The sequence below is a fragment of the Gavia stellata genome, chromosome Z (assembly GCF_030936135.1).
Source record: "Gavia stellata isolate bGavSte3 chromosome Z, bGavSte3.hap2, whole genome shotgun sequence".
Taxonomy (NCBI): domain Eukaryota; kingdom Metazoa; phylum Chordata; class Aves; order Gaviiformes; family Gaviidae; genus Gavia; species Gavia stellata.
In genome coordinates, this window is record NC_082637.1 from 50,656,080 (window position 1) to 50,670,238 (window position 14,159).

Genomic DNA, 14,159 nt, shown 5'->3' on the forward strand with positions numbered 1-14,159 from the left:
GAAGGTGTTAGCCTGAAGCACTGTGTGCCAAAAGGTCCTACATTAAGACGCCCATTCCTCGGTTGCAGCTTTCCACTATGGACCCTCCCTTCTTACATGGTCTTCCATAAAGTCCTCTCCAGCTGTGCTCACATAACACAGTTGCACACTTTGGCCAGCTGCAAGCCGAGAGGTCTATTAACCCCATTAACATACACCCTGAATTATTTAATGCTCATTCCACAGACTGCCCCATGGCTTGCCGAAAATCATGCCCTTCGTTTAACTGTGAAGGGCACAGTGTTCTTACTGCTGTATCCTGCACAGCAGCAGAAAGAGGAACTGAACTTCTGATCCTTTTGTTCGCTTCTAGCCAAGGTAATGGAATGTTGGAAAAGAGAGCTGCAGTAACCTGAATAAAACACAGATAACAGTATTTTGTAGGTTAATGTTCATGGGCTTCGTATTCGGTATATATACATTTTACTTAGTATCTATACATTGGAAAAAAAGAATACAAGATGTGCAGTGATCTTGTAAATACAAAGAAATAACAGTGTTTTTCCTTTGATATACTTGTAGTGTTGCCTAATTAGCCTAAAATCTGCATAATACACTACTGATAACAGAGGCTGTCACCTATTTTGTATACTTGACAATATTTCAATATCAAGTTGTCATAACTGAACTTAAAAGACAAGGAAATAAAAACTTTTGGCAATGAAGTTGTGAGATATTTCCTAAGGAAATGTTTTATCTAACACACATAAATAATCCAAACATAAGCACATACTGCTGGTTTTATTCAGCATTGTATTCAGCATTACTCTGAAAGTAACTTTTCAGATGATTAAGTAATTTTACAGACATACAGGCGTACTTAGTGGGATTTTTCTTTTCTTTCTAGACTGGAAGAAGATGTTGAACTGTTCCTAAGTGGAGTTCCTTCCTTCTTATGCCTCATAAACTGTAGATGTAGCAGTCTGTGGCCAGTCCTGATTAAACAGTGATTGGACTGGGGAAGCATTTGGAGGAGAAAGTACATGAAAAACTTGTAATGTTGCAGGAAACAATTAATGACTCGACTGGTGAACTTGCAATTACATAAGTATTTGCAGTTGTGGACCACTTAATCTGACAAAAAAAGAACTTGCAAATACTCTTGCAAGAATACAGGTCTCATTGGTGTCAATATATTCACTTACTATCCACTTAAATGTTACCAGCAGGTAGCTGCAGTATTCTTCCCAGTATCCATTAGATAGTAATTTAAATGTCACTAATATGAATAATAAACCAAATTCAGCTTTTGCGTTGTCATGTCTCCTCTTCAATAACTTGAAAGAGACAAAAGTAATTCCAGCCCAATACTTAGCTCTCCAGGCAGTGTAAATCTGCCATGGGGTTTAGTGAAAATAAATTTATCTGCTGACAATGTAGGTTAGAGGCTGGGGAAACTCAGGGAAGACGGGACACAAGAAGAACAGTATTCCTGTATCTAGAGTTCTATAGAGTCCTTGTGCATATTTTTAAAAAATATATATTAATATATAATAATATATAATGTGTGTATTAAATATATATATTATTTTTATTGTTAAGAATAAAAGAATTGAAGCCATTTATGTTATATTCACTGTTATTCTTCATGGATGCTGAACTTGATTCTCTTCTGTGGTTTTAATGGTAGCATATTATTTGTAATTATTTCAATATACGTATTCGTATTATTTCAATATAAGCTGTTTGAAATGAAAACTGTTCAAAAAGACACTATCACTTTTTTTTAACCATTAAAAAGACATTAGTAAATCTCTGTGGAGAGGAATGTTAACTGTTTTAATATAGGACTTTTTCCATACTCAGCTCATATACTGGCATAAGCTACTCTTATAAGCAAAATTGTAATGGCACAAAACTGTAATGAAAAACTGTTCTCACTGAATCTTTCCTACCTAGTTATTTCCTTTTATTGGGAAACACCTCAAGGCCAGTACAAAAGGATGGATAGAGGCATTCAGGCAAAGGAAAATGTCAGGACCTCTATACGGCTAGGCAAAGGAGTGGAGAGGGAAAGAGTTAAAGGAAATTTGTGCAGTTATAGAAAACTTTTATATTACTATATAACAGGGAAGAACTTTCTCTTGGGGTTTGGAAAGACAACTTTTAACAAGGCAAAACCAAAAATTTGATCATCATCCCAAAATCTTTTATTACCAAAATACTACATGTGAACTGCCATGTTACTGGTTTATCTTCTTTTTTTCCAACTGATACGTCTCTGTTTTTCAGATATAGAATACTAAGTCTGCTACTTGGAAAAGAAAAAAACCATGGCTATGGCTTCCAACATGGCAAACCCTGCTAACCATTTGCCATACTTCTTTGGCAATATTACACGTGAAGAAGCTGAGGAGTATCTGATGCAAGGAGGAGTCAGTGATGGACTATACTTGCTCCGCCAAAGCCGGAATTACCTGGGGGGCTTTGCCTTATCCTTGGCCCATGGAAGGAAGGTTCATCATTATACAATTGAGAGGGAGCTGAGTGGCTCATATGCTATTGCAGGAGGCAAGTCGCATGCCAGTCCTGCTGAACTCATTAACTATCACTCAGAGGAAGCGGATGGCCTTATCTGTCTACTGAGAAAACCTTTCAACCGACCACCAGGTGTTGAACCCAAAACAGGACCCTTTGAAGATCTAAAAGAGAACCTCATCAGAGAGTATGTCAAACAAACTTGGAATTTGCAGGTAAATCCAGGCTGATTTTGCCATAAAGTGGTCTTTGAGTAAGGAGAAAAAGAGATTTCAGTGTTTGTATCCAGCTGTTGCTGCTGCTATGTAGTATTTTTTCATAATGGAATCATAGCTGTTTGAGTTGTGAACAGGTTTTTTTTTTTCCCCAATACATGCAGTAACTTGGCTGTAAGTGTAGTTTTCCTGAAATTTTACAGAATTTAGGACTTTTATGATGTTTTGGGCTAGTGTAGCCTTATCTACCACTGCTCTAACTTGTGTCATCAGATTTCCACATGCACCAAAAATTAATAGATGTAAGGAACAAGATACAGAAATGGTTTGTTTGATTGCTTTTGATTATGAGTTTTTATGGATTAATGTGCAGGCAGGCATGGTGGCAACATGGTGACTTGATTTACATCCTCTCCTCTTAGCTGGCCTGGTTTCTGTGATGCTTAATTTAGATTATGTCCAAAACAGAACTTGTTTTCTTAACTGCAGAGCACTGCCTATACATCTTTGGTACTGCATGTGTCAAGCAGTAATGTTCCATGCTGAGAAAGACAGGCTGGATTTTTCCTTAGGTTGACTGTGAGGAAGCCAGTTTTAACATGAAAACACTAGTGTAGGAGGCTGCAACAGGAACATTGTTTCACCTTGGGATGCCATGAGTTACCATTATAAACTCATGGAGTTACACTAGGTTTTTCATCTCTTTTGGTACTAGCAAGTAACCCTACGTGTTCTGCTCTGTAAAATATGTGGACCAATGCCCAAACTGGAGAAGCCTGAAACTTATACTATATTTACTACAAGTGTTGACGTTTACATTTTTTTCTGATGAGTCTGAGCCTGATCTAGAAGGAAGTTGAAAACTGATGAAACTAGGGGTTTTTGCCCTAAGATTCTAGGCCAAATTTAGAAGTGATAGGTTGTAGATGAGTTTAGAAGAGTCTAGGTTATACCTAAAATATTAACATATTTCACTCTAAAATTGGGACTGTCCTGTCTGCTTTTGGGAAATTTGCATTGATGTCTTCAATATAGACATGCTGCAACAATGCAAAGTGTGTTCAGTTTATTTCAGTAAACTGTCATAGGATATGTAATATGGAGGTATGTTATGACATCTCAGAGTGACACTAAGTATATATAGCTATGTCTCATTAGCATAAAAATATGACGTAATTTTCAGTTGAAATTCTGATATATTAAGGGCTTAATTTACTGATTATTTTTTCTTCTGTTTCTCAGAGGTAAAGGAAGAATCCTAGCTTTGTGATGTTTAGATTACCATACGTTAGTTTCTGGTTTAATATCTTTACAGCAACCAGATCTTTTCTACACATACAACAAATCAGTGCAGATTTTGGATGTCCCAAAAGCAATCCAATACTGGGATTCTACCTGTCATGTTTTTATTGCAGAAGACAGTTTGACTGTCCCACTGTGTTTTTACCACTCTCTAGGGGCATGCTCTTGAACAAGCTATCATTAGTCAAAAGCCTCAGCTGGAGAAGTTGATTGCCACTACAGCCCATGAGAAGATGCCATGGTTCCATGGGAGGATCTCTCGGGAGGAGTCAGAACATCGTATCCTCATTGGGTCAAGAAACAATGGAAAATTTCTGTGAGTGCTTTTTTCTGTGTATTGCTGTTTGCCACCAGTGTTACTACACAGTTCCCTTGAATGAATCTCAAATGAGAGTTTGCCCTAAAACGTGGCTCATTCACAGTGAGAGAGCCCAGTCCAGCATGATATACGTGACATAATCATTCCTGTACTAAGCAAGCATCTCCAAAGTTAGGTTTCCACTTAACTAAAGATGGGAAACTATAGCAAAAGCGTGGGTCATTGTTTTTTAATCAAATACTAGATTTAATTCTAAAGTGAGCATCAGAGAAACTCAATACCAAGAAAAATCTATTGAATTTTGTTTTATAACTGATAAGCAGTTCTACTTGACTGTGGTAGGTTAACCTTCGCCCACCAAGACACTGTCACACTCCCCCTCCTCAGCAGACCAGGGGGGGAAAACAGGATGGAAAAGCGCGTGAGCCAAGATGAAGGCAGGGAGATCATGCACCACTAACTCTCACAGGCAAAACAGACTCCACTTGGGGAAAAGTAATTTAATTTATTGTCAATTAAAATTGGGTTGGACAGTAAGAAACAAAGGCAAAAACAAAAAAAACCCCACACCTTCCCCTCATGCCCCCACACCCCCAATTTTCACAGGTTCAACTTCCCTCCTTCACACCCAACTCCTCTCCCCACCAAGCGGTGCGGGGGAAGATGGGGGGGGGCACAGGGGCCACGATCAGTCTGTAACAGCTTCTCTCTGCTGCTCCTTCCTCCTCACGCTGTTCCCTGCTGCAATGTGGGCTCTCCACAGGAAATATCCTTCAGGAAATATCCACCTGCTTGGAGGGCTGCAGTGTGGACGCTTGCGCCACCGGCTGCAGGGGACTCCCTGCTCCAGTGCCTGGAGCGCCTCCTCCCTGCTTCCGCCTCTGCCCTTGGTGTTTGCGCTGCTGCTTCTGTTTTGTGTTTGTTTTCTTCCTCTCCGCCGCCACCTACCAGGCCTTTTTCTACCCTTTCTTGAGGATGTTTTCACGGAGGCGGAGGCACCACATACGCTTGAGTGGTTGGCGGTGCCCTGCAGGGGTGTCCATTGGGGCCAGCTGAAACCAGTCGTGACCGGCCCAGGGCAGCCCCTGGCCTTCTCACAGAGGCCCTGCAGCCCCACTGCCAAAGCCTGGCAGCCTGCACCCAGTACGCTGACTTACCAAAGTGGTAAAAATACAAACAAACTGCCTATGTTAACAACTGTTGGGATCCCTAACTGTCAGTTTTCCCGGGGGCAGTGGTGGTGCTTTGTTTTGCAGTTAAGCGACAGAAGGAATTGCTTTTACCTTGGTAACGCCATTTTGTGTCTGCTGCTGTCTGCGTTTACTCTTCATGATCATTTGTTTTCTGAGTGCAAATGTGTAATTTAGGATAGTGACTAACAGCCGTCATCTCCTGAGGATTACAGCCACTCAAAATCTTCTCACAGAAAGGTTTTTCTTTTGGAAAATCCTCATTTGAAAAAAATCAGTGTTTTCACTGAACCATGTTTAATGCCCCCCCAAGTGGAAGTATTTATATAATGATAGAAAATTAAGCTTAACGATCACGGCCAAGGAAGGATCACTTAGAGCTGTATAATTCCTAAGAGAAGTTTCATGGCCTACCTACGTAGTCTCCTTCAGCACTCAATGGTCTTTGACTTTTTTAAAGCTATGCCAAGGTAGCTTACCCCAGGAGTGAGTGCGGGATGGATATGCTTCTTCTATACCAACTCTTTCACTTTACTGATTTGCTGTAATTGAGTCACACTAATTGCTAATGTAGATGTAACCTTCGTATGTTTCCATGTTTCAATCTTAATTGTAAGGAACCAGTAGCTCCTCTAAATCTTTATTTCCAGTACACTTAACTCCATCAGGTCTTACCTATGAATACTTTGAGTGTACTGACATCTCATTTCTTGAAATCTCTTTCCTTCCCTCAGTCCTTGATTTTTTTCTGTTTCACAGTCACTCTCAAGTTACCAGCTGTCTTCACATTTTCAGCCTCGTACCCCATGTTTCTTGGGATCACATCTAGAGGGTCATCTACCCCCTTGCTTTTCACAGAATCATAGAATCATTTGTTGCCATTTGTTAAAAATCTGTTACAAATTTTGGTACATTTGTAACAAAAAATTGTTACAAAAGTCTGTGGAGCCAAAGATTCCCCCCATCACAGATTCATCTTTTCAGAATGCTTCTTCCTATAGCTCAGGAGAAGTTTCATCGATTTGATGAATGTAGTCACTGGCATAGATTACCAGCACAGCATTACCATACCACCTCTCCTTTTCATTGCCCTGTGACTTTGCTAGTTTCTTTTCCTACTTTTTAGACATAGGGGCAGGTGGATATGTAATCTGAAACAAATCAGGAACTGTTTCTTTTAATGACCTGTTTCTTCTAAAAAATTACTACTTTCTGTATTAACATCTTACCAAATCAATGTCATATCAGCTGAGTGATGATGTTGACCATGTATTGAAACTTGCAGCTTTTCCGGTTTACCTCTTGCACACATTGGTTTGTATGTGGTCAAAGTGCTTCTCTTTGGGGAAAAAAAAGGAAGCTAATTTTTCTGCAAAGAAATGGATCCCTTAGCTAAGATTTCTTAACAACAGAGATGGGCTTTGGAGTGAAGGAGTGTAATTTTTTAGCAGACTTGACATTTTCAGTCTCTATTGTAGACCCTGGTCTCTTTTTAATCTTCTGTAAGCATTCCTACGCCTTTAAGTAGAAATACTTCCCCAGCATTTTCCTGTTTCCCTAAGAGATGGCCTAGGAGGAATTTCTCATGCTGTTTGCAGTGACATGCTCGATGAGCTCTGGAGGGAGCAGTCAGACCTTCTCCTGTGGGACTGGTTATGTCAGTGTGTATATATCTTGCATAGTTCTGCTGGAACTCAGGCGGCTGCTTTCACATCATATCGATAAACCCATAGAAGGGAAAAAGCTAACTTTAAGGCTTTGTTGAAACCATGAGAAGTGCCACTGGAGCTTAAATAATACAAAAATATAACTGATAGTATGTTGAGCTTGGCTCCCTTTTATTAAGGACAACACAGTTTACTTCTGCATCTGTAGGGTGCTTTCTGATGCTTTAATTGCACGGACTGCCTATCTGGCAGGTTTAGAGCTCAGTAACCACTTAGCTGCTATTTGTTCTTACGCTCCCAGGGAAGAAACAGGGTGAGATCTTCATCTGCCCCGTAATTCAGCAGCCAGAGCAGCAAGAGAAAGAATGTGTTGTTCATTTGTATCAGAAATAGGTTATTTTTCCTTCCAGAGCTCTTCTAGCTCTCAGATCGGTAGACCTAGAGTTTCATAGCAAATAACAAAAGAACTGTCTAATTCAGAGAGGTTTTCTGTTTTCTGCAGTGGTTTGCCTTATGTGAGCTTGCTTAGCAGGTGTTGAGAAATAAACCACTCATTTGTTAGCTAACTGAAACAGGAGCAGCAAAATTGTTGAGTGCTAGAGAGGCACATTGTTTTACATTTTAGGCACTTCTGTACTTTTTCCTTACCCAGCAGCAGTGTGTGTCAGAATCTTCTGTACATCTATGGACTGAAGACTCTGAATTTGTGCTTGTGAACGTAGCTGCTCAGGGACTGTTTTTCTCACCTTGGTGGAGACACTCAAGCCTGGTAGCTGACTGAAAGGTGAAACCTAGAAACATTCAGTGTCTAAGAGAAGTTTGCTTGTTGAGGTAGGAATTGGAGCCTGGGAACATGGAGGGAAGCTAGGTTTTCAGTGAGGTGAGGTACGACGCTGAGGCTGTTCAACAAGTCCACAAGCAGGTGCTGGTATATGACAAAAATAACCTTGTTTATTATGGAAAAAATAATAAATTTTAGAAGGCTAGAATATTTTTGTATGTTCTTTTACAAGGGTATCTAAAACTTCATTACACCAGAAATCTGCTAACTGTCTAACCTACCTACCTTGAAACAAAATCCAGAGCAGCGGTCTCTGCGAGAACACATCTAACGCCTAGATTTCTTTAGTGCTGCTTTGTAGCACTACAAGATTGTCAAATCTAGATTTTTTTTATATAATAAATTGAAGTTGAAAATAAGTTGAATAGGTTCCTGATTGCAGCTCAAAATGTTGTGAATAACATCATAAATCTAACACTGCAACTCATCCAAGCTGCTGGAAAACTTCTGAGCTCACTGTGGGTGTTTTACTAGGGAATTTTCGAAGGTCTTTTTAAAGTTTTTGTCATGGCTGAAAAGTCAGTGAAATAAGTACATTTGTTTTCAAAGCCAAATATAGAAACAATGTCATGAAATGACGTGAAATAGGAAGCAGTGCCCACCTCTTCTGGGAAGAACATTCATGAAAGATTGCCACTCTAGCCACAAAATTCGGAGCAAAAACTATAGCAGTGGAATAGAAGGAAAATATGATATCTCTAAAATGACCTGAAGAGCAACTGGAAATAGAGATCTTTATTTAAGTCTCAAGCCCCTGTCAGCTTCATTCACGCTACTTTGCATGCTGTGTAGGATGCTGGTTCTTACCAGACTTCTGGTTTTTCATTAGACTTTGCCTGTAGGGGGCATAAATGTAGACTATGATGATCAATATTGTCTAGATGACCATAGATAATACTATTAATATTATTAACACTGTTATTAATATTGTAATAATATTTATATTCATGCTATATAATAATATTATTTATAGTATTGTTACTGTTATCTATGTGAATGCATGCATGTGTGGACCACTTGAAAAATAAACTAAAAATTTCCTAACAGTGACAGACCAGCAGTATAAGAAATGTTAGCTTTCTCTGCTTTTTCACATAGGAAACAACGCTGGTAAGTGTGTGGTAGCTCTTGGCATATCTTGGTTTGTCATCAGTAGTGACCATTTCCGTTATATGAACATGTGATCTTGCGTAAGTGTTAAGAATCAAAAATTCTGAAGCTGAAGGGAGATAAACAGTATTCAGAAATACTGTTAAACTTAAGAATTCAACATTAAGGAAATTGTGAGTGAAGGCATTGCATCATTTGGTTTAATGGGCATGTTGGTGTTAGTTGATGGTTGGACTTGATGATCTTACAGGTCTTTTCCAACCCTAGTGATTCTGTGATTAGCAGTTTAGTCTCTATAAACCTTTTATATGGGTTCATAGCCATCTGTAGTTCACATAAAATGTGGACAGTTGTGTAAAAGGAAAGTAAGAAATAATTTTAGTATCATAAGAATGTCTTCAGTATGCAATGAGATATACTAAAGAGGACAAGACTAGTTTAGACTATTAGAACGACTTACAGCACTAGTCATCATGGCATCTCATGACATCTAGAGACTAAACTGTTTCTTATGTCACAATAGTTAACACTAGTAACACCGTTTCAAAATAACAGGTTTTGAAGTGCAGTTGTCCATAAAAGTTTTCTTGTCTTTTGTCTGACCAAAAATTTGTGTTTCCAATACATGTAGCGGTCTATATTTATATTAATCTTATTGTCTTCCTCTAGGAATTTACCACTACTGGAGTGCATACTGAGCTAGGTGATTTATCTGACCTTGTAGAGTATTCTTCAAATAAATCTGTCAGTATTATGTTTGCATCCATAAATGGAACTGGACATTGTTGACATCAGACAAGGTGAAAATAATCCTACTAAATATGACCTTAATTCAGGGATATTAATTAATTATGAAGATCCTCTTCAAAATGCCAAGCAGTTGCTAAGCTTAGATGACCATAAAAATTTTCCAAGATAAATGATAAAATACAGACAGTGAACCATGTTTCTGGAGGTGCTGTATTCCCCTCCACAGCAGCCTGGGTGATGTCCACAGCTCTTTGGGAGAGATTTTACTGATCTTCAGTTAGGCACGTAGTTAGGTGCCACTTGCAGACCACTGCAGCAGGGCTATGGCTTCTCAAGGCTAGCTCTATGCTGCGTGCTTCATCAGCCGAGTGGGTTGGAGGTGTGAAGAAAAGATGCGATCTCTGGCTGAGATAGCTGTACTGAGAAGATCCCCTGTTGCAGGTGCAGTTATACAGCAAAGCTATTTGTTACGGTTTTGGTGGAGCATAGGGTATTTTGCTGGCAGGGTGATGCCAGCAAAATAGACTACAGTGATGCTATCTTTCTCACAAAGGTGTTTTGACACTGTGCAGCACACCACGATAGCTTTATCAGGAGATAAAGTTTTAAGTTCCATTGTAGATAGCAATAGTGTGTGGCTGAGCTGGCTTCTAAATTCTGTAGTGTGCTGACATTTCTGAAACAGCTTTGAATATGTTGCTAACCGGGGGAGAAGAAATGGTGTAAATGAAGACTGCAGTCAATCCTTTTTTTTCCTTTGTATGATCCTTTTACAGATCGCACCAAGTTAATTCCTTCTTGCCCTCAAATTTGGAACATGTGCAGTGTGCTGCAGATATTTGAATTGGTAATGAATAGCCATGTTGTTAACATTACAAGAGAGATGGTCATAAAGACAGGCAAGCAGAGAATGGCTGGAGTTTGATCAGCAGTGGAGAATGTCAGTATCTCTGGCATCAAGGAAGCTGTTATTGCTGAGAAGGCAAAGCAAGGCTGAGAACAAACTTTAACATACCCTTGGATTCAGGAGTGAGAATAATTTCATACCGTTCCTAAAGCAAGCATTTTGCTAGTTTATTTCCTTCACTATTATCCACTGTAGAATGCTTTTTTTCTACACAGTCAATGAGGCATGTTGTAATAGCAATTTATTTTTTTTACCCTCAGGGATTTTTTCTTTTAGAAAGAAAGGCATCATTTGGCTTTTCACTTGGAAGCAGAAAAAATTGGGACATTGTTCTTCTTGCTTCCAAGCAAAAATAGACTTTACCAAAGGAGAGGATGGATAGCTATTTACATGGTCTGTAATGATACTCCAAATAGTTATTGGTTGCTATTTGGGTTACATTCACAAAACAAAAAATAGTCAAACATAGATTGCATGAAAATTAAAATCAATAACTAAGCCTTCTTTGCATTGCATGACGTGATAATTTGAGTTTCTCTGTTTCTGCTAAAATTGCTGTTTTAAAATATGTCATAGAAAATCTAGATACGTTGGTGCTTCTCTAATGTATCTATGAATTCAAATTTGCTCTCAGTGAAGTTGTTCATGTTTCTGATTGATCTCAGTGCATGAAAGGACAATATTGTTTATTTACAGGTGTTCATTAGCATTATGGTTTTCTTCTGTAGATCTGTAATTCTCTGCAATGGCACGAAATGGAAGACTAGGTGATATTTCACTGCTGGCTTCCTTCCTTGCCAAAATGCTTTTTAAAAAAAATTTGGCTTTCTAAAATTAAGATTTTTGTGTTATCAGTTTGTATTGAAGAACCGTAAATATTGTGTGTAATTTCAGAGCACATTAAAGCAGACAGTGCATTTTTTACTCAACATTCTGAAAGTCACTTTTCATAAAAGGAAAGTTCCATATATGAAGAGAGCCTCCAAATCTGATGTGATAACCCTGAATAGTACAGGCAGCACCACCAAGAAGATGCGAAAACCTTGATTTCCATTTGGAGAGGTTTCAGTTTATAACCTTTCAGTTTGAGCAGCCTTTGATTAAATTTTTTACAGTGACTGAGAGGTACTGGATACTGTGTACCCAGCTGGAGTTCTGGAGACTTAGCCTAACCTAGTGTATTGGGTCTGGCTGAGATGGAGTTTATTTTCCCCATAGCAGCCCTCATAGTGCTGTGCTTTGTATTGGTAGCTAGAAGGGTGTTGATAACACACCAGTGTTTTGGCAACTGCTGAGCAGTGCTCACACCGCATCAGGGCTGTCTCTCCCACACTCCCCCCTCACCAGCAGGCTGGGGTTGGGTAAGATCTTGGGAGGGGACATAGCCAGGACAGCTGACCCAAACTGACCAAAGTGATATTCCATACATATTCCATATGATGTCTGCTCAGCAATAAAAGCTAGGAGAAGAAGGAGGAAGGGGGGGCATTCGTTATTTACATTTGTCTTCTGGAGCAACCATTATGCGTACTGAAGCTCTGCTTCCTGGGAAGTGGCTGGACATCACCTGCTGATGGGAGGGAGAGAATAAATCTTTTGTTTTCCTTTGGTTCTGTGCGAGGCCTTTGCTTTTGCTGTATTAAACTGCCTTTATCTTGACCCACGAGGTTTTTTACATCTTCTTTTCTCCCCCCCGTGTCCTGCTGAGGAGGGGAGTGATAGAGCGGCTTGGTGGCACCTGGCGTTGAGCCAAGGTCAACCCACCACACCTAGACAGCCATTATCACAGTCTACAAAACCAAAATGAAATTATGAAACATGGCCTGTGACAATCCTTGTAACCAGAGGCAGTAAAAGTTTTTGGTTTGGACTGTGATGGTAAGTTCTGTGAGAGCTCTTTTTGGACCAGTAAGGGACCTGGTTGCCAAAACTAAGACATAGGCCATCATTTGGCTGTTGCTTCATGCTCTTGATACTTCTGCTCTTCAGACATGTTTTGGAAGATAGCAGTACCGCCTGTTGTGTTTTATAGGGATTCAAATTGTGCTGGAGTTGACTGGCTACAGTTTAAAAAGCCACCTGGACCATAACCCCAAGAGAACGAGGCTCCCTCTGGACCATGGCCAATCACAAGTGTTAGAATGGAGATTTTTTGCATGTGCAGTGATAGAGCTGTCTGAAAGAAGTTGCCGTGACTGTGAACTGCAGATGTCTTCAGAGTTATGTAGCTATTGGGTTAGCTGAAGGAAGAGCTCAGAAATGCAACTACAACCTTACAAACCTGAACTCTGCCTAAATCCTGCACTGTATACTGATAGCACTGTTCGGATCTGTGCCATGGTCCTTAGAAATCAGGACTCTCTTCTCCCATTGATGCCTGTGCTCTGAAGAAATTTTTACGATGCCTTTTGTGATAGTAACAACTCTTGCAAATGAGAACCACCTTCAGTAGAGCTAATTATATTGGAACCACCATTTTCTCATGTGAAATTTGTTCATTTGTTACTGGGAAATAATCCATTGCATTTTTATAATCTTACTTGTGCTGTATTCTGAACAGAAGTCTGAATGCAATGAAACGCTGTTCATTTGTGTGTTAGAAACAATGCCCTCTATTCTTAAAATATTTTTCCAAGCCTTATTTGCTAAAAGCAAGTCAGAGCAAGACAAAGTAAAAGTCATTCTTCATTTTGGCAGAACCTGTTGCTGTCCACTGGTCAGTGAGCACAGGATATCAGCACGCTGAAAAAATACCTGCATGTTATGAAAAACCACAATGTGCTTCAAGTTGCTTTAGAGACACTAGGCAAGTTTCTTTGGTTTCAGAAAAAAACCTGACCTTACTTCCCTTTTTCTTTAGCTGGTGACCTGTTCACATCTTAGGCAACAAGAATCACCCTGCTTGAAAAAATAGTTACATGAGTAGTTGAGACAAAACACAGTTTTAGTTCAGCCTTGAGTGAGTCGGCTGAGGAGCAGAATTCAGTGCTTTCCTCTGCAGTCTTCTGAGATGTGATAGCAAGTACTAGTGTTGCACCAGCAAAGCTTCCCAATGCCTTAGTGAGCATATCCTGCTGTATTTCTTTTCAGGGCTTTTGAAAAATTCAAGGGAGAGTGAGTAGATTTCTGTACACACTGGAACGAGAAATGTTTCAGTGTTGCTGAATCTGGGTTTTTGGTAGGAAAACTCCATTTTTCCAGAAAATTTTGATCTAGCTCTATTGCTGTCTTACTGTCAGCAGCAAGTGAACACAGGCAACTCAAACTAAAACAAAAAGTCTACTTTCTAAACTCAGAAATGCTACACCAACTATAATGGAGCTAGTAGCAAATTCCTATCT

General features: G+C 39.6%; 1 protein-coding gene across 3 annotated transcripts in view; it reads left to right on the forward strand.

The window, feature by feature from the left end:
* Window positions 1–2,318: 2,318 nt before the first annotated feature.
* Window positions 2,319–14,159, forward strand: part of SYK (spleen associated tyrosine kinase) — a 34,386-nt gene continuing 22,545 nt past the window's right edge. For 2 of the 3 annotated variants that reach the window (XM_059834066.1, XM_059834067.1), the window contains exons 1-2: window positions 2,319–2,732; window positions 4,190–4,350. In XM_059834066.1, the coding sequence (XP_059690049.1) occupies window positions 2,319–2,732; window positions 4,190–4,350 (575 nt within the window). The remainder of the gene's footprint in view (window positions 2,733–4,189; window positions 4,351–14,159) is intronic. The other variant, XM_059834068.1, reaches the window with a different exon arrangement.